We start from the raw sequence: 21,398 nt of genomic DNA on the forward strand, positions 1-21,398 counted from the left end.
GACAGGGAGTTCATTTCTGTTTTGAGCTCGCCAATAACGTTTTTCAAGTCGTTCTGGAATCCTTGGCACATTCTTACAAAGAGAGCCTCCGTATATTGTTTATTCAGCGCTCCTCCTGTATCTAGATGCGCCTGTTTTCGGTCTGTCGGGAAGCGCACGTGTTCCGTCGCTATCTTGCGTGTCGGTACTCGGCCCCGCGGAGCACCGAGTTCCCCCGAAATATCGGGATACATCCTGGGTTGTTTGTTTAAGTTTCCCAGCTATTGCTGGACCTTCTGGACGAAAGCCGTGCCCAAAAAGTTAGAAGTTTGGGATCAGAAAAAGCTTTCTTTATCTAGGTGCAGTAAGAGGGTCTCAGGAGCTCTCTCCCTAGCATCCCATCCCCTGCGACGTCACCGGATGTCTCGCAACACTAGTTTCTTTTAATGGGGCGACATGACAGTTCTTCATAGATTGTGATAAAGATAAAAATTGGACTAACACATGCTAAGCGCTCAACCTATAAACACAAAAGTGATATACCTACAAGTGCAATAATATACAGGAATAATAACCTCTATAATGCAGCAAACAATGTGAAACCCCCAAAAAACATACGAATGAAGCAAGGGGATGGCTGCCCAGGGACAAACAACAAGCCTTTCCATATAGGCTGATATGAATGGAAGTGAAAAAAAGAGAACCGTCCTTGGCGCACTACCAGATCAATAAACCTGGATGAGAGTCCAAAACGTCCATACGTCCCACTGATGGTATTCTTGGGTTCTCTAGAAGAGTGGATCAATATCTGAAATTAAATGAAACAGAAAAAACCATTGCGCAGTACTCCCTGGCTATGGAGATCACACACAACAGAAGCTAACTACTAAGTTGTGTGTGATCTCCATAGCCAGGGAGTACTGCGCAATGGTTTTTTCTGTTTCATTTAATTTCAGATATTGATCCACTCTTCTAGAGAGCCCAAGAATACCATCAGTGGGACGTATGGACGTTTTTCAGAGGTTTTGGACTCTCATCCAGGTTTATTGATCTGGTATTGCGCCAAGGACTGTTCTCTTTTTTTTCTCTTCATAGATTGTACATTATAATTCAGAGCTTTCGAAAGCTCACAATTACTACAAAAACTCAAAGAGTACCATAACAGCACATAAGGAAGTATATTTATCCTACTGAGAAATCAAAAGTCTACAAAGAATATATATTTCAGAATTTTAAACTCCCCATGTCAGTAAGATCTTTGGATTAATTGCATAATAATGGAAAAATAGTGACTTCTGTTAGTGAGATTCCACTAAAATCAGCGAGACTGCCTCAAGACACTCAGCAAATCAGCAGGTGTTGAAAGTCTCTAAATCTATGCAAGTCCATGATCAATACATCTACTAGATCTTTCAACTATATTTATGTCACTGAAAGTATAGGTTGCTTCACATACATTTTGGGGACGAGTGAAGACAAATCCCACCAGTGGGTCTGAGCAGGGAGCTACAACGTTTATATAATTTTTCACTGTTATATGCACATTATATGTCACTATTTTTCACAAGAGCATATTGCCATTTATTGTTTATGGTCACAGTTAATGATCACTTTTAGTGTTTAGCGCCTTTCTTTCACCGTCACTAAAGGGTGCAGAGGTTCATAATTACGCTTCTGGCTTCTGCTTTCCCTTTGACAGACCAAACCTAACCTGTTCCCCCCTCACTACACATCAAGCGCTGATCATTCCTGTGTCATGTGGCATCCCAGGAGAACAAGGACTACCTATTTTCCAAAATAGCATGCGTTATCAACCCGGAGTCTACCCCTTCAGAGGGCATTGCCTTCACCAAGGGATTCAGTCTTTGTCTCTGCCCAATGTGACCTCTGTCATGAGTGTCTGGCCTGTTGTACATCACAAACCTTGTAGCAGTGACTGCTGGGAGTCTAGCTGTGCAGGGTCAAGCTGATCGCTGTGCTGGATGCACACGCGGCTGTCTATCTGATAGAGCAGTGCCGGGCAAAGGAGGGTGAACTGCTGCGGGGTGATTTCCGATACCCAGCCCAGCCCAAAGTTCAGCAGCAACTGCTTCACATTCAGGCACTGCAGGGGGGGGGGAGAGACGGCAGGTCAAGAGCAGAACAAAGCAGGAGAGAGATTTGGGGGGGAGATGTACCAACATAAAGAAAGTGCACATAGATGTTTGTTTTGATGCATTGCTCCATTTTCTGCTTGCGTTTGAGTCAAATGTAAGGAACGTCTTCTTATAGTTCACCCAAAAGCAAGAAGAAAATGGAGCAAATTGTTGACCAGAAAAGTTTACGCCACCTCAGACTTGGCCGATTTTGTTTACGCAAATACAAGATTAAAAAAAAGTTATGCAGAGACACAGAATTTGCTAGATCTCATAATCTGTGCATGATGTAACTCCTCCCTAACTGCTTGTCACTCCCAAAATCGCAATGTGAGGCTCTATTGATGTCTATGGGACCAACGATGCTAAAAAAAAATTAAAAAAAAAAAAAAAAAAATCAATGGAAGTTTGACATGTTTGAGACACTCACAACTTAGCCTGCCAGCCCCACACGTACATCAATTCTCTCTCTGCAGTTCACTGTTCTAAGAATAGGAGGGAATAGAAATGAGGCCAGGGCAGAGCACAGATTGCAGCTCACATTTACCAAGCAGTGCTTCTATATTAGACACCTTCTGGTGCTGGACAGCTCACTGCTTAGTGCCACTTGGTATACATGGGATCACCCAGGTGAACAAAGTCATCTTTGTTGCCAGGCGTTGAGGCCCATATATACCAAACTGCACTGTCAAAAGTGAACAAGCTGTTAAATGTAGTTAATAATGCCCTGCTTACGACTCAGTTACGTTGGCATTACCCCAGTGGCCATTTTCTCTTCATGGTGGATAAAGTGACATATTTCGGCAAATCGGGGGACTCTCTGAAGATCGGGGAACCTGGGTTGTGGTGATATTAAAAAAAATACGAGCAGCAGAGACTGCGGCTTTAAGGTTGTGCCCAAAGGAAATGTGCTGCATATAAGGTTGTGCTATTCACAGGATGTGGTATACAAAGGGAGACTGGGGAACTTTGATATACAAAGGGAGGCCCTGAAGGCCATGTTATGCAGAGGGCTGGTGGCTCCCTTACATCCTCATGTTGATGAGAATTATGCAGTCGCAGCAGGTGCTCCAAAATGTCCCTTGGCGGCCACCGTCTTCCTTCTGGGTGAATAGTGCCCAAATTCCCAGCATGCTCTGTGACTCTCCTGGGCTCAGACACCTGCATCACGGGCCTCTGTGTGCGCACCGGATGGGTAGTAGGGACGCTGACGCTCTCTCTGCCATACCCAAGGAAAAGACAGAAGCAGAAATGTGTAAATGATTGGAATTTCGTGGTTTTTAAACATCAACGCCATCACCACAAGAAGGACGAGCTCAGTCTGCATGGGATAGTGGATGGAACAGCTTATCGGTCTACAAGCCCAACCCTGTCCCACCTATCTGCCCCAGTGGTAGTCAGGTTGCCTTTCCACGAGGAATAACCACTACTGCTCTCGGACCACTGACCATTTCATGTGTAATTGTCCTGAAGCTAATAGAACAATAAAAAAAGGACAACATCTTTGAAGAGCACAGTTCTAGAAGCTGTATTTGCCCTGTAGATGTGTCAATTTATTGCAGGCTGTAATATTTTTGTTAGACTACACAGTAGTTAAAATGCCTGAGATTAGTGCTACTGGGCGCCCGGGCCTGATTTTAAAGACGTACTGTACTGTATACTTATTAACCCCTCTTTAGAATTAATTTTAGAAATCTGACACACTATAAACTAATATCATCACCGACATCATGCTTCCAACACTGGGGCCGACAACAGTTTCCTTCTGTGATCTCCTACAGGGCAGGACATACAAAAAGCAACCAATAGGCCGGGCAAGGTTTTCAAGGATTTCTACAATTAACACTTAATTAACTAATTAACCTAACAAAGTATCATCATGACAACTGGTTTATGTTTGTGTTGCTCTAAAAGCCAAACCTGCTGTTTGCTCTTGAGAGCTTAACTTGGGGAGCCCCGAGTTTGTAGATCAATATGATGTATGGGGGAAAAAAAAACCCTCTTTGGCTTGTCGAATAAAAATAGGTGGAGATGGATCTAACGTTTCCTAAAATTATTCCAGCGCCATATTTCAAGGTTGGGATATATTTGCAAAAGGTTGGTTACCAAAACACTCTGTGTTACGGTCACCCTAATTAACAACTGTCAAATCCTTTCAACCCATTTATGTATCTGACAACAGTATTGGTGCAGGAAGATGCCTTTCTATCATCAGCTTTTTCATTGAAGTTCTATCTTCACAGATCACATAGAATTTGTATAACAAAAAGTATAAGGTATAGACAGCACTCTGAAAACGAAATGTGTAAGAGAACAATAAATCGAATAAAAGGTCCAACAGTAACAAAAACAGGGACCACAAAAGCCCCCAATAATACTCACACAAAAAACTCAGAGTTCCCAGCACTCAAACAAGAAATAATAATAATAATAATAATAATAGGTCCAGCACACAGGAATACGTCAACCAAGAAAATATTTTACTGAACAGATTGAGCAAAATAATCATATATAAATAGAAACAGATGCAGTCCATACACAGGATAGATGGAGATACGATATGATAAGCAGTAAAAATAAGGGGGGGGGGGGTAGGGGATGGGACTGTAGAGTGAAAAAACAAGGGAGGGAGGGAGGGGGAGAGAGAAAGATAGCACAGAGGGAATACATGGGGGCAATGTTTTGGGGGGAGAGACCCTTCAGGCCCATTCCCGCAGATTTTAAAAAGTAATCTATCACAGGAGCGTCTCCGTTATGGTAATGTGTCGGCACGCATCACGATAACAACGGAGACGCTCCTCAACCCCGAAACGTTGCCCGCTACCTTTCTCCCTCCCCCACTTTTTCACTCTACAGTCCCATACCCCCTTTATTTTTACTGCTCATCAGTCCAATTTCACTTGGAATTCTATTTTTTACCATTGATCCTGTGTATACACGGTGTTTCTTTTCATTTACGTATACCCCATTTATCCTGTGTATGCACTGCGTCTGTTTCTATACCAAGTTCACATGGTTTAGCACAGTCACCTTGTATTGTTCTTCTGCTTTGGACCAGCCCGTGTCAGAGGAGTGGCTATGCTGGAGGAAGGGGCTGTGTGATCCAGACTGGAGTGCACGTGGCTGTGTTTGTTCTCCTGAACTTCTAGCATGTCCAGGTGAGAGACGTGATCATGCCCTAGTTCAGTGTGTTGTATCGTCACCACCTACAAGGATAGGAACACTGTGTTATCTCATCCTTGGAGAGCATAACAGACATATATCCCATTACTCATACACAAAGTGAGCGGCTATTCTTTGCCCCACACTCAGGAGAGACCGCTTATTATCCAAAGCTCAGCGAATGCAACCATGTAGTCAGACTCACTTATTACCCTGTTTTTAGAGGGAGGGAAATCGCATTATTTCATCCTCAAAGGCTTTAATCAAATTCTCAGAGAAATAGAGCCATTACCATTCCAGACTTGGTGTTTTCCTAGGGCATAAGGAAGCTCTCACTTTTTGTGAGTACTGTATTCTACTATACATTGTCCTGATAATGCAGTGAGAAGATTAGTGTAACTCTGGCATCATTTCAGAAAGCACCCACTAATGCCACCCTATCCTCAGAAAGAAACCCATTATCCTAGCCCTCCTATTTTTCAGAGAGACCTTATAGTGGCCAATCCCTGGAGACCATCTTTATAGAAAGGAAAATGTGCCAAGTCTTCATAGGACGTCCTGTTACACATTCTGCTCCATATTCAGATATCAGTGTGTTCCTGTAGTAAACCTGAAATTTCCACCTATATTTCCCTCTGCAGCTCTTCCCATCGGGCCTTTCAAGGCCCTCTCCTCTCTGCGATAACAGTGGCCATATACCTGCACCTTGCCCAGCCCCAGGTTCTGCAGCAGCTGTGTGAACCCCTGGTACGTCAGGGTGTCATTCTCCCCATACAGGTGGAACAGCTGTTGGAGGTAATATCCCTGCTCCTTTTTGGCATCTTCCAAAGATAGTGCATTCCCCCCATCTCGAGGTGTCCTGCCCAGCAGGGCCCGCCTGGGAGTCTGTTGCCTGCTTGAATTGAGGCTTGGATGAGAGGTGGTTTTCCCCTGACAGGCAGAGAAAGCCCAGAAAGTCCATAGGTTGAAAACGAGCACCAGAGATACTTTATGGTCCATGGATAGGATCATCATCTGAAAAGACAGAGAGAGGATAAAACATTTACAAAAACGCCACTGATCTAATAAAAGCATCTACACAGAAACTGAACTCCCACCTCGGTTAGAATTAGGGTAACAACCTCTTGCAGTCCTTTTTCGCTTACTTCTTAAATGTTGGAGAGCCCGTGAAAACAATACCTTGGGTCAGATTGTTGCTTCAATCAAAACATTGAAGGCATCCTAGCAAGTGTCCACAAATGCCACTCTAAATATGGATGTGCAATTCTCTAACACACCAACCAAGTTACTGAGATCAAAAATGATACCAAAATAAGTGTCACAGAGGTGTATCCACAGGCGAAGCACAACATGGCAAAGTGCAACCCGCTTTCTCACCATGCTCATAAGAAGAAGGTGAAATAAGAGTGTGCCTTGATTTTCTTTAGCAAACATGGAGTTTTTTGTATGTATCTTTATTTATATAGCGCTCTCCAGGTACATAGTGCTTTGCAACAGAGGTCCCCACCTCCAATCCTCAAGGACCGCTAACAGTGCAGGATCTGAACCACCTGTGCTCTAGCAGGGGTATCCGTAAAACCTGCACTGTTAGTGGTCCTTGAGGACTGGAGTTGCGGACCTCTGCTTTACAATACACGGGACATAGTGTAACACAATGGGAATACGTACTTCAGATAAAACAAAAGGGAAAGGACTCCCTGCCCCGAAGAGCTTACAATCGAAGCGATTATTTATACCAATTTTTGCATTCTGCGCAATATTTTATTCAATAACAAGATACAGTATATGGAAATCATACAGCAGAAAAAATACAAATGGATTCAGGCTGAAAGATGGCCACCATAATTATTCAATTCACAAAAAGCAATTTCCCCCAGATTCATCAAGTTCCAGTAGGGGGTTGACACACCCGAATGGATGTGAACTGCTTGTGACTCGCGTTGGGGTTAATCCCCATTCAGGTGCATTAACCCATAATGGAGCTTGATGAATAATGAATTTAAAATGACTTTCAATGCATCGCACAAAGTTATTCCAACATTCAATTTTACAAGTTCACCACTGATAGTATTTGCTGTCCGTGAAGATGCTAGTCCATATTATTTCAGGTCATTGTCCTATGTGCAGCATATCTCTGTCTGTATAGGGTTGGGATTGTGGCTCAAAACATTACGGGCTATGGATTACTTTATTAATGAACACCTCAGCCTTTTGACAGGATCGAATGTTGGAACAAATTTCTTCAATGCACCACCATTGTGTGCGCGCGCGCTATACTTTTCTAAAGATTAAAACGCAGTAGACAATTGGGACAGAAAGGAGACAATCTTGGGCAGAGTGCAAGATTAACAGTACTAAAATCAGGAAATCACATCTGAAAAATAAATAAAATTGAGGGGCGGGGGAGAAATCATTTAAAATGCAACAGGAAGCGTTAATTAAGGAAGGGAAAAATAAAACAGTATTTTCCTTAGACAGAGGAACAAATCTGTGAGGTAGGGAGGACACTCAATTGAAGGCAACAATAAGCAATGTTGGAGAAAAGGAACAAGCCACATTAAGGAAGTAAGAAGCCCTTGGACGAATATTTGAGACACATGAAAAGTTTCAAGGGAATCAACATTGGGAAGTATGAGGCTAAATCGGCACTGTTTGCGGACGATCTGCTGCTCCTTGTGTCTAATCCCGAGGAGGCGTTACCCAGCATATTTAAACCTATTGAGGAATTTGGTACATTTTCAGGGTTCAAAGTTAATGTCACATAAGCTTATATTAATCAATCCTCACAAATACGAATGATGTAACATGAGGAGATGAGAAGTTACCATTTGACAAGGAAATGTATAAAATATCTAGGTATTAATATTGCAGCGGACCTGGGGAAAACTATATGTAGACAATTTTAAGAGTATTTTTTCAGAAGGAAATTAAGGAACTGGGGAGATCAGGGCATCAGGGAGATGCCAACTGGTCAAAATGGTCAGCTTGGCCAGAATTCTCTACCCCTTGCAAATGTTACCATTACTAATAAAACACACAGATACCAAAGAATTAAATAGAGCCTGTAGTAGCTTCATTTGAAGAGGAGGGCGACCCAGAATAGCAATTAAAAAACTGCAACTATGCAGAGAATTTACGGGACTGAATTTCCCTGATATCATAAAGTATAATTTAGCACAGGGGCACGCAAAGTTTTGACCTTTGCGTGCCCCCCCCCCCCCAGCCTTCTCACCTCCCAGCTCGTGCCCCCCCTCCCCCCACCACCTGCAAGGCTCCGGCGTCAAATGACGTCAAGTTGGATATCACCTGACTCCACGGCGCCATTTGATACCGGTTACCATGGTGACGCGTCGCCGAAGATCAGGTAGGAGAAGCTGCAGAGGCCTCGAGCGGTCCCCCCGACACTTAAGTGGCTTGGGGTAGAGCGCAGGGCCTCTGTAGCCACCGTATCCCCCCCCCAGAAATTCTCCCCCCGCCCCACTTTGCGCACCACTGATTTAGCATATAAGGCATGTGGGAGATTGGATATAGGAGAAAAGTTTCCACTCAAATTTAGAGAGCGAGCAGCAGCAGCAGGTAAGGCCTATCAAATACACACACACACAGTGGGGAGCCTTGCGGCGAGAGATCAAAGATAATATGTTGGTAAGAGACACTTACGCAGCATGGGGGACAATAAGGTCGAGTATGGGATCATACACAATCTCTAAATTTCTGCATATTAAGGGAAACGCAAACTTCCTTCCATGCGAAAATCAGGCATCCTTTCAATTGTGGGAAGGGAAGGGCTTAAGGTGTACAGGACATTTGATAAAGGAAGACCAGGAAAGGATGCTTACCTTTGAGGAATTAAAGGAAAAGTGGGAGATACCTAGTTCACATGGTTATTCGTATGCACCAGGGACACATTATTGTAAATCACTGAAGAACTATAAAAAGGAAGTATTGGCAAATAATATATTTGATAATTTCTTTAGTCTTTCCAGAGAGAATAGGTACTAAAATGTATATATCTGATAAAGTGTAAGAGACAAAAATCATGAGAGGCTTTTTCAAAAAGGTTTTAGAGGCCTGGAACAAAGATTTCAAGGAAATAACAGAATTAGATATACATTCTCTCGTTCCATCAGAAACGTGGAGAGAGATGCAACTAAAACTGACACGAAGGGCATATTGTGCTTTTAACATAAGTTACAAGTGTAGCACACTTTCCCCCTCCCCCTGGGGGATGTGTGGCTACGATGTGTGTAGGGTGCGATACCTGTTTCTCACAGGAGGCCTGAGCCTCCGCTGCTGGGAGTCTGGGATGTACCTGAGTCGATGATCGGTAGCGCCTCCACCTGTACGGGATTCTATATGTAGAATGACCCTGTTACAGGAACCCCATGCAACAAAACACACTTGGGTAAGTATAACAGTTTTACTGCGCTATATATATATATATATATATAGCGCAGTAAAACTGTTATACTTACCCAAGTGTGTTTTGTATCTACTATATATTTCAGAAAGCACTGTATATCTGCGTCCCAAGGGCCAATCGCATAGGACCTTGGACCTGTCACTCCGGCTCAGGCCATGCCCGCCCCCGCACACCTCTCATTGGCCTGCGTCCAACACCAATGCCACACTGTCCCACCCCTCACTGAGCTAATACTTCCACACTGTCCCACCCCTCACTGAGCTTTGGGAACGCTTTGTATTTGCAGCACAACCTTCACTGCTCTGGGGCCACGCTTCACAGCTATCAAAACCCTCAATCAGGTACAGAATCAGCTACACACAACACCTACACACAACACACGATAACACCAAACACTGCACACACACATTCACACAACACCAAACACTGCAGACACTGCACACACACACATTCACACAACATTCACACAACACCAAACACTGCAGACACTGCACACAAACACATTCACACAACACCAAACACTGCAGACTGACTCTTCAAAACACCACCCTCGCCCACCCCCAACCCCCCCCCCCGTTCCACGCCACAGATCTCCCTCCGCAACCGCACACCCTCTACAGGCCGCGGCCTACAGTCAAACACCATCGGCACCGATCGCCCTCCCGCTACCTCACACACTGTACGGCCCGCGGACCGGGACGCACGCCACAGATCTCCCTCCCGCTACCGCGCCCCTCCCATCGCCCGCTAAACAACATCGCCACCGGCTACCTACTCACTTCGGCAGCCTCTTCCGAACGCCAGCGCACGACACACATCTCCCTCCCGCTACCGCACACCCTCTACGGGCCGCGGACCGGGACACACGCCACAGATTTCCCTCCGCAACCGCAGACCCTCTAGAGGCCGCGGCACCGATCGCCCTCCCGCTACCTCACACACTGTACGGCCCGCGGACCGCCCACCATGCCACACATCTCCCTCCCGCTACCGCACACCCTCTACAGGCCGCGGCCTACGTGTGGGGGGGGAATCAGTGTGTGTGTGTGTGGGGGGGGGACAGTGTGTGTGTGGGGGAGGGGGGGACAGTGTGTGTGTGGGGGAGGGGGGACAGTGTGTGTGGGGGGGAGGGGGGACAGTGTGTGTGTGGGGGGGAGGGGGGACAGTGTGTGTGTGGGGGAGGGGGGGACAGTGTGTGTGTGGGGGAGGGGGGGACAGTGTGTGTGTGTGTGAGAGAGAGAGGGGGGGACAGTGTGTGGGGGAGGGGGGACAGTGTGTGTGGGGGGGGGGAGACAGTGTGTGGGGGGGGGGAGACAGTGTGTGTGGGGGGGGGGAGACAGTGTGTGTGGGGGGGGGGAGACAGTGTGTGTGGGGGGGGGGAGACAGTGTGTGTGGGGGGGGGGAGACAGTGTGTGTGGGGGGGAGACAGTGTGTGTGGGGGGGGGGGAGACAGTGTGTGTGGGGGGGAGACAGTGTGTGTGGGGGGGTGGAGACAGTGTGTGTGGGGGGGGACAGTGTGTGTGGGGGGGGGGGACCAGTGTGACTCCCGGGCAACGCCGGGTCTCTCAGCTAGTATATATATATATCTGTCTAAGACATGCAAGACATATACAGACCTGTCTAAGACATGCCACCCCGGCTTTCACCATTATCACCCAGCACACAGCACTTCCACTGCAGCAAGGGATTCTGGGAAATGATGTGCATGACTTCTTTCTCTCACTCTCTGCTCCTATTTGCTATAACTGAGACCTGGCTCACTCAGTCTGACTCTGCTCTGGAAGCTGCCCTCTCCTACGGTGGCTTTTCCTTCTCCCACACTCCGCGCCCTGATGGCAGGGGTGGAGGCATGGGGCTCCTGCTCTCCTCTCTCTGCCGTTACCGAACCCTTCCTATTCCCCACTCTCTTGCTTTTCCCTCCTTTGAGATTCACACAGTCCAGATCTTCTCGCCTCACCCAGTCCACGTGGCGGTCATCTATCGCCCACCTACCTCTACTCCCTCTGCCTTTCTCTCTCACTTTGAATCCTGGCTCTCTTTCTTTCTCTCCTCAGACTCCCCTGTTCTTCTCCTTGGGGACTTCAACTGCTACATTGATGACCCTTCTCTTCTTTGGGCCTCCTGTTTTCTCTCTCTAACCTCTTCTTCTGGCCTTCAACAGTGGACTGCAGCCAGCACCCACAAAGATGGCCACTACCTAGACCTGGTTTTCACTAAAAACTTCTCTCTCCGATTTCTCCATTTCCTCTCTCTGACCATCACCTCATCTTCTCTATCTCGCTTCTTCCCCTCTCCATCTAGGCCTCATTTTTGCAGAAACCTGCGCTCTATTAACCTACCAGCTTTTGATTCCACTTTACGCTCCTCCCTCTCCTCTCTCAATTCTGGTTCAGACCCTGACAACCTGGTCAGGAACTACAACTCTGCCTTATCCTCCTCTCTTGATCTACATGCCCCGCTTTCTCTCTGCCGTCCTCGCCCTTCTAACCCCAGACCTAAATTCCAACACACGCATGCTGCGTTCCTCCACTCGCTCCTCTGAACGCCTCTGGAGGAAATCTCATACGCTCGCAAACTTCCTTCACTACAAATTTATGCTGTGCTGTTTCAACTCTGCCCTCTCTCAGGATAAACAAACCTACTTTTCATCACTAATCATACACACAAGTCTAACCCACGCCGACTCTTTTCTGTCTTTGACTCTCTACTCAGACCACCCTCGGCTGCCTCCTCTTCTTCCTCCATCTCACCTCAGGACTTTGCTGACCTTTTTAAGGAAAAGGTGGAATCCATATGTCAGAACATCCCATCTGTTGCCTCCTCCCAACCCACACCGCTTCCTAACTCTCCTCCTGCCTTTCTTGACTCTTTCTGCTATCTCGGAGGAGGATGTGTCACTGCTGATCTCTTCTCCCTCTACCACCTGCCCTCTTGTTCCCATTCCCTCCCATCTCCTAAAACCTCTGGCTCCTTCTATAATCCCTATGCTCACACAGATCTTTAACTCTTCCCTCTACTCTGGTACTTTTCCATCCTCCTTCAAGGATGCAACAGTCATACCTTTACTCAAAAAACAGCAAGCTTGACCCTACCTGTCCTAACTATCGACCTGTCTCCCTCCTGCCTTTTGCCTCCAAATTCCTTGAACGTCTTGTATTCTCTCGATTTGCTACACTTTCTCAACACCTATTCTCTTCTAGACCCTCTACAATCTGGCTTCCGCACTGCTCACTCTACTGAAACAGCCCTCACTAAAATAACTGACGACCTCCATGCTGCCAAAGACAGAGGTAATTACACTCTGCTCATATTACTCGACCTCTCTGCAGCATTTGGCACCGTGGACCACCCTCTTCTCCTCCACATTCTCCATACTCTTGGTATTCGGAACAAAGCTCTATCCTGGATCTCCTCTTACCTCTCCCATCGTACTTTCAGTTTCTCTTTTGCTAACACCTCCTCCATCGATCTCTCTGTGGGGGTACCCCAGGGCTCTGTCCTGGGACCCCTTCTCTTTTCACACTCTCTAGGTGACCTAATCGCATCTTTTTTGTTTATATATCACCTCTATGCTGACGACACACAAATTTACCTTTCAACCCCTGACCTTACACCTGCTATACAGACCAAAGTTTCTGAATGTCTCTCTGGAATATCATCCTGGGTGGCTTTCCGCCGACTGAAACTTAACATGGCAAAAACAGAGCTCCTCATACTTCCTCCCAAACCTGGCCCTACTACCTCCTTCCACATTACTGTTGGAAATACGATCATTCACCCAGTAGCCCAAGCACGCTGCCTAGGGGTCACACTCGATTCTTCTCTCACATTCTCCTCTCACATTCAAAACGTTTCTAAAACTTGTTGCTTTTTCCTCCGCAATATCACAAAGATACGCCCTTTCCTCTGTTGCTCGACTGCTAAAACTCTGACTCAGGCCCTCATTCTCTCCCGTCTCGATTACTGCAACCTCCTGCTGTCCGGCTTCCCTGCCTCTCACCTGTCTCCCCTACAATCTATCCTAAACGCTGCTGCCAGAGTCACGCTACTCTTTCCTAAATCTGGCTTCGCGTCTCCCCTCCTGAAATCCTCTCCTGGCTTCCGATCAAATCCCACATCTCACACTCCATTCTCCTCCTCACTTTTAAAGCTTTACACTCTTCTGCCCCTCCTTACATCTCAGCCCTAATTTCTCGCTATGCACCATCCCGACTCTTGCTTTCTTCTCAAGGATGTCTTCTCTCTACTCCCTTGGTATCTAAAGCCCTCTCCCGCCTTAAACCTCTCACTGACTGCCCCGCACCTCTGGAATGCCCTTCCTCTCAATACCCGACTAGCACCCTCTCTATCCACCTTAAGACACATTTGCTTAAAGAAGCATATGAATAGCACTGTGGATAATACTGGACACGATACATAAAGCTTGGCCCCCCGCAGACGCACTTACTAGAATTCCCTCCTACTGTCTCTATACGTTCCCCTACCTACCAATTAGATTGTAAGCTCCTCTGAGCAGGGACTCCTCTTCCTTAATGTTACTCTCATGTCTGAAGCCCTTATTCCCATGACCTGTTATTTATATTATTTGTTATTTATATGATTACAACATGTATTACTACTGTGAAGTGCTATGTATATTTATGGCGCTATATAAATAAAGACATACAATACAAATGAGCACACAGTGCCACTTTTTTCTTCAAAACCATTTTTAACATGGTTCCCTATAGGCTTAAGCTTGCTGCATGGTCACAGCTTTGAGCACAGCCAGGGTTAAGATGATAGCCAGTAAACCCACCCACAGACAGCCGTTTTGACCTTAATGGGTCTCCCATGTTTTAATACAGATGCTTCTATGTGTAACACAAATACAATTTAGAAACCCCCAATTTTTTTTTAAGATAATGGAGGTAAAGGACATATTTACTTACTGTACATCCTATTTATTTTAATGCGTAGTTTAAGTGGGGTACAGTTGTAACTCCTCCTTACCCGGCTCTAAAGGATGCCACATCACATTAACTATACAGATTGAGCACTGCCAGTCTCTCAGGCCTTTGCAGGGTGCAGGCTGGGCGTGAATAAGCTGTTAGGCAAAAGATTGGCGCCAGGAACGTTTATAAAACAAAAAAATGCTTTATTTGACAGTAGTTAATAACTCTCCAAAAAGGTGTATACATACTTGGTACTTGTCAGAACTCTTGTGGCAAACAATATACTTCGATACTTCATCTCATGGTAGCTCTCACTCCTATGCTGGGGAGGTACTTGACTGGAGTGCCTACTATAAAAAGGATATTGAGGGGACTGCTTGCAGGGAGGCTAAGATACGGTGAGAACCCACTGGATGGGCAGGTTCTATCTGAATGCAAGCTGCAGTATCGGCAGCTCCATAAGAACAGTAGCAGTTAGGCTGAGGTAGGGGAAGCTCTATTAGACCCGCACACTGTAAGCGGCATCCGTCTCCCACAACTTAAGGTCCCCATTCCTCTAACACTCTTCAGTTTCTAACTGAATATAACAAAAACACTGACAGGACACATCTTAGTATACATGACTATACACACACAAAAATAGTTACAGGACTCACAGGGAGGGCCCCAGTCAGAACCTGCTTCTAGAGCACAGGGTGGAGCTATATATACACTCTATGCTCCCTATCATGATATAATTTGTCACAGGGTGGGCGAACCCTGCGTGATCCCACCCAATTAACTCCTTTTCAGAACAAGTAGTCCCCAAAGAAGGGTCTACACAGTGTTTTGTGGTTTAGCAAATAAAGCCCAGAGTGTTAGGAACTCTACAAACATCAAGCCTAACAATATAAAATCAGTTCTATTGTTCTGTCATGTGGGGTAATAATGGAAATGGCTAATGACACATAGACCATCGGTGTTACAGAAATATTTGGACTTTGCAAGAGTGTGACTATGAAAGTATAGTGAGGATTAATGTAAGGCGGAGAGCACACGAATCAGAGTTGGTTAAATCAAAGGTAACCGAGATGGGCAAGTGGTAGCAGGTTTAGGCAAATGCCGACCTACAGTATCTTATGTTTGAGATGACAAAGACAAAAAGATACTGAGAGACCGCCCAACTATGTCGTGCAATGTATGGCTGCAGCGTAGGGTGATGTGTTTTCATGCTGTGCACAAGAAATAGTTAAAAGTTGAAGGAGGTTTGAGATCATCCAGTGCAAGTGCATAAAGAATGAGTGAAAATAACATGCTTATCTTGCTGAGGTAGCAAAATGTAGCACAGATGCTTGTCGAGAGAGAAATAGAGGGGTGTTGTCGCTCATAAAGTAGAGAAGAATGAAAAGACATAACGATGCATCAGGTTTTTAGTGGAGCAGCAACTGCATGTGATATTTGTAAGGTAGTTGGTGAATACCATATACTATATCACTAGAAGAGCTGGGGAGGGGGAATAGTCACATCTTAGATTTGCACTGGAGCAGTGCGGTTTGTATCTTATTGGGTGTTGGATTTAAAGTTCATTTCCTGCCTCTGTCACCTTTTACAAACTTGGGTGAATCCTTTGACATCCCTGTTCCTCAGCTTAACCAACTGCTTTTAGATAATCATATTATTATTATTATTATTATTTGTAAACTCTCCTGTTCTAGGCAATTCCGGACATTAGAAATCTGAAGCACGATTCAAACCCAGAGAAGGCGCCCTAAATGTCCCTGGAGTAGAACTATAGAAAAGGCGATTGGAAATGAAAGGTGCTATTACAGGATGTTATTGGTATTATTACTGCTAACAAAATTCACCGAGGAGCTTATGTTATATCCGCCAAAGCAGCTGAATGTTCGTCAGTCGAAATGTATTATTAAGTCAATGGGGACATGGACTTCAATAGTACATGTCGACTGAAGGACATTCAGAATCTCTGCATTAGTACATTACTGGAGGTGCTTTGCAGATAACATCCAAGTGATGAGTGGTCAGCTGCTATATTTGACATATAGGAATGAAAGTGGTCTGGGTCTCAGTCTCCTTGCTTAAAAGCTGAAGCAACAACATTAAAATACACCAGATTTATCAAAGAAAAAATAAATGGGATTTCTAAATCTAGTGCCCGTCATACAGCTGGGAGACTTTGATCAGTAGGTTACATAATAGTGGACATGTATTTATATTTCAATCATCTTCAGTGTTACCTATTAGCTTCTGAAGATGTATTAATTAACCTGCGTGATAAATGTGATTTTATTTCAACTCCCAAATAAATGTTCTAGACACAGGTCTGCATGGACCTCATACGTGAACGAATTGGGGCTTGCATATTGTAATCTTGATCTTTTACAGGCACCCAAATATCAGGGAGCCAGACATGCCTTGAGAGGTATTGAGAATAGAGCAGCAGGAGTGACAGCTGTGCATGTCTGATTTATAGAGACACTGAGCGAGAGACATAACTGTGTATATTAGACAAGCCATATGTGTGAATCCGATATTGAAAGAGCAGCAGGATGAGATGGCAATGCAATAAGACCAGTGTGAGAGATGGATGCAAGATGCACAGCTTACAGCTAGAAAACAACAGAACCATAAACACATGTACATCCTATGCGGTGAGAGACAGCTGTGCTTCCTATAGGTGGATACTCACCAGATAGTAGGGCAGATCCTGGAATTAGTGTTGAGGACAATCTGTGTGTACTGTAGATAGATGCTTTAGCAGGTGATTCCAGGTGGTCCTCTAAGTAAGACAGTGTTGCTTTGGAGTGTCCCTCCAACCCATGTGAGTTGTGCTGGTCAAACCTGTTTGTTTTTCCACTGCCACTATACTTGGCTATAGAAATAACAGGCTTAGCCTTGAATGGGGGAAGGGTGCAATGCCATGGCTGAGGCTTGTACTTACTCAGGCAAGTTAATATTTAATCTGTGCATTGATGAGTTTTACAATGTTAGTTCACCACTGGAGTTGGATAACCCTGTTGCATATAAAGGTTAAAGTATTCTTGTCAGTAAGATTTGAATCTTAGGGGGGGGGGGGCACAAAACATAAGGCTTTAGTGGAAGTCTGATCTCCTAGGAGGTATCGTGGCAATTTATAGGGCTGTCAAGGTAGCGAATAAGTGAGATAGACTTCCAACGAGTGAGATTCATTCTATTTGAATGATGCCTCACAACCCTCTTTAAATAGCCCAAATTGGTATGAGGTGAATTAGCTCTCAATAACTGAGCTCCCTGATGTGCCATTAGACTCACTTAAAGCCATTGAAAAGTTCAGGAGTACTAATTACATAAATCAGAACAAACTCCTACAAGTAATGAAGTCTTATGATCCCATTATTCATTATTGACTCAGCAAAGAGCTTCCCCTATGGTTACTTGTCCCAATTGTTGCAATCCGCTCTGTTAACTTATTCACAATTGGCTTCTGTCACTGTGGCAGTGTTAAGGGAATAGGTGGACGGTACAGGGGATTAAACAAGTGTTAAGGGAATAGGTGGACTGTACAGGGGGGGAGGAGGGTGCAGTTAAAGGGCTGACTGGCCTTACCTGAAGCTTCCTGCAATAAGTGAGGCGACACTGACTACATTCCAAAGTGTCAAAGTTCATTCCAGGTAGAGATAATAAGGTCTGTCCTGGGAGGGTCTAGAAGAGCCCAGCTCCTCCCTGAGAGACAATGCTATCACAGACTGGGCGGGCTGGATTCCTCGTCACAGCCATTAACCCCTTCATGTTTCTTAATTGCACACCCATTCAGCAATAAAAAGTGACATGGATTATAAAGGAGCCCTTGCTGGTAACTCAGGGATTGACAAGTGTGTGATGGTATTCAGTGGTAACGAGCGCAACTCCTTTACTAACAAACCTACAGCTGAAAGCAGCAGTTGATGGGTAAAAATTACCCCTTCCCTGAAATGTACACAGGGGATCTCTTTACACAGTTAACCATTAGACAGCTCTGTGTAGAGATAAATACATTTATATATGGTGTATCAGTGCAAAGCACATTTTGCTTTGACACACTCTGCTGTAGTGTAATTGTGGCTGCGTGAAATGTAAAAAGTGGGTAACTTAAGCTTCTTATATTTGATGCAGCTAGTAAGAAGTAGGGGTTATACCACTTCAAACGTCGCTGGGATTTTGGTTGCAGAATCCGATTTATATCCCTTTATAAGTGCATCCTAAAGCTCTTACCACCTCTTGTTGACAAATTGCAATCTGATGCACACAGGAAAATATTTGGAGCAAAGTACCTTGTTACATTATGGCTGAGACATGTTTGCTCCAAAACTGCCTATATGTATCTGTGCTTGTAGGTCTGGAATCCATCCTCACAGTAGTCTTTTCTAGTGGGGTTTCAGGGTGCGGTAATTATGGGGTTGGAGGATACTAGAGTCAGCTCTAAACTTTTTTTGTTGGAAATAGGAAAAAATGTTGGTCGGTCCATGTCTCCTTAATACAATTCTGAATCAGAAGGTTGGGTCTAAAGCAGGACTTTTTTTGGTGGGTGGATTTCTTGTTACTTTAGTGGCTCAGATGGTCCAGCGGAATTCAACCATGCTGCTTCTGTTTCAAAGGAAACCTGGCTGCCAGTAATTTAACCCTAAAATTTCCCTGGCAAAAATACTTGCCAAGGAGAACAATATGGCGGCCACATTTGTTGTTTTATGCCAGAACCTGGCAACATTTAAAAGTTACATACAGGAGAAGGAGTGGCTCAGTGAGTAAAGACACTGACTGGCACTGAATTTGAAGCAGGGGAACCTGGTTCAATTCCCAATGTCGGCTATTTGTGACCTGGGCAAGTCACTATATATCCCTGTGCCTCAGGCACCAAAAACATAGATTGTAAGCTCCATGGGGCAGGGACTGTGCCTGCAAAATGTCTCTGTAAAGTGCTACGTAAAACTAGCAGCGTTATACAAGAACATGCTATTATTATTATACTGGCAACTGGAGGATACCCAGAGCTAGGAGAATCACGATTAAGTCCTTCGGGACCTGTCCCCCTGTTTTTTTTTTGGGGGGGGGAGGGGGTGGAGAGTGTTATGGGAGACCAGGACAATTACAACAGGGATCAGTACACTAGACCAGGGGTGCGCAAAATGGAGATTTTTTTTGGGGGGGGGCGTGGGCGGTTGCAGAGGTCCCGCGCACTGCCCCAAGGCATTTAAATTAATTGCAGGGGGACAGTGCGAGGCCTTTGCAACCTCTACTTACCGAGATTCAGCCGGCTTCAGGACGCGTGACCATGGCAATGCGGCGTCAAATGATGACACAGGGTCATGGTTGCCATGGTAATGTAATGTCAAATGACGCCGCGGGTCACGTGACGAGGTAAGGGGGAGGGGCGCGACATTGGAGGAGAGCAGACAGGGGGGGGCAGCAAGAACGTTTGCGCACCCCTGCACTAGACAAAAGTGAATTTATTGGAAAAACTTTCCACAAACCTCCAGTACATACATACTTCTCTCTCTCTCCCTCTATCCCTCCCCACGGTAACTGGGGGAACAACCTAAAGTCCAAGGTGTGGGGACCTCTGTACAGAAGTTTACCCCGATATACATTCCCAAACTTGCACCACTGTCCTTTGTAGTATGCAGGGCCGCAGACACATTTCTAGGGGCCCAGGACTAGAGTATATCAACCCCCACCCCCAAATACATTAAAAAAAAAAACCCACCCCCAAATACATTTTTAAAAAAACCACCCCACACCCCAAATAAATACAAAATTAACCCCATCCCCAAAATACATACAACCTCCCACTCCCCCAAATAGATACAAATCCCACCGCACCCCAAATACATACAAAAAAACACCCCCCAAATACATACAAAAAAACACCCCCCAAATACATACAAAAAACACCCCCCAAATACATACAAAAAAACACCCCCCAAATACATACAACCCGCCAAATATATACAAAAAAAAACCAAATATATATTTTAAAAAAACACCCCCCCCAAATACATTCAATCCCCCCCAAATACATACAAAAAATCCCCACCACCAAATACATACAACCCCCCTCCCCGCCCACATACATACAAAATAAATACATACAAACTTACCTTGGGGAAGGTCTCAGGCTTCAGGCACAGCTTGCTTCTGGCACGTGCCGACGTCAGAGAGGCCCGGCGCACCAGCGTCAGAGGCTCGGCGTGGGACAGTCAGTGAGGGAAGCCTGTAGCTGGGGGAGAGCTGGGCACAGCGGCAACAAGAGGACTGGAAGCAGGTCAAAGTTGGGCCCAACTGCTTTGTCCGGCTGCCAGGCCACCAGCAGCCACCTGGCTCGGGACACTTGTCCTAGCTCTTCACCCCCCTCCCCCTGTTGGCGGCCCCTTGTAGTATGGCAGCACTGCCTTGCTCTCCGTGAGCCAGCAGCTTCAAAGTTCCAGCCAACGCTTCCCTCCACACTCTTCCCGGAACACCCTGTGACAGCTTGATATATTTAAAGGCTCCACTTGGGCACTCCGAGAACTCTGCAACAAGTCTCTGGAACCAAAGCCGGGTCTCCTTCTCATATATCCCTCCGTCTCCACCCACCAACATGGAGGACGAAGGGCCGACCAATCCCAGAGCAGATTGTCTTCGGGGTCCAATCAGTAAGTGAGGGCTTGCCTGGCTTGGACCAATTCTGAGTGAGGGGAGGTTACCGAACTTCCAGGACAGCCTACAGGGGCAGGCTTAAGTCCAGCAGGGGATTTTAATGGACCAATGGAAATC

At 45.6% G+C, this 21,398-nt stretch overlaps 1 protein-coding gene across 5 annotated transcripts in view; it reads right to left on the bottom strand.

Annotated features, from left to right (window-relative positions):
• The window catches only part of SLC39A5 (solute carrier family 39 member 5), a 49,818-nt gene extending 31,555 nt beyond the window's left edge, over positions 1-18,263 (bottom strand). For 2 of the 5 annotated variants that reach the window (XM_075591310.1, XM_075591306.1), the window contains exons 1-5: positions 17,320-18,263; positions 5,976-6,290; positions 5,145-5,320; positions 3,144-3,333; positions 1,903-2,083 (exon numbers count right to left, since the gene is read on the bottom strand). In XM_075591310.1, coding sequence (XP_075447425.1) covers positions 1,903-2,083; positions 3,144-3,333; positions 5,145-5,320; positions 5,976-6,290 — 862 coding nt within the window. In that variant the 5' untranslated portion in view covers positions 17,320-18,263. Of the gene's footprint in view, positions 1-1,902; positions 2,084-3,143; positions 3,334-5,144; positions 5,321-5,975; positions 6,291-14,881; positions 14,977-17,319 lie in introns of those variants that run through there. The other 3 variants (XM_075591307.1, XM_075591309.1, XM_075591308.1) reach the window with 3 other exon arrangements.
• Between the last annotated feature and the right edge of the window lie 3,135 nt (positions 18,264-21,398).

Source organism: Ascaphus truei, chromosome 3, assembly GCF_040206685.1.
Source record: "Ascaphus truei isolate aAscTru1 chromosome 3, aAscTru1.hap1, whole genome shotgun sequence".
Lineage (NCBI taxonomy): Eukaryota > Metazoa > Chordata > Amphibia > Anura > Ascaphidae > Ascaphus > Ascaphus truei.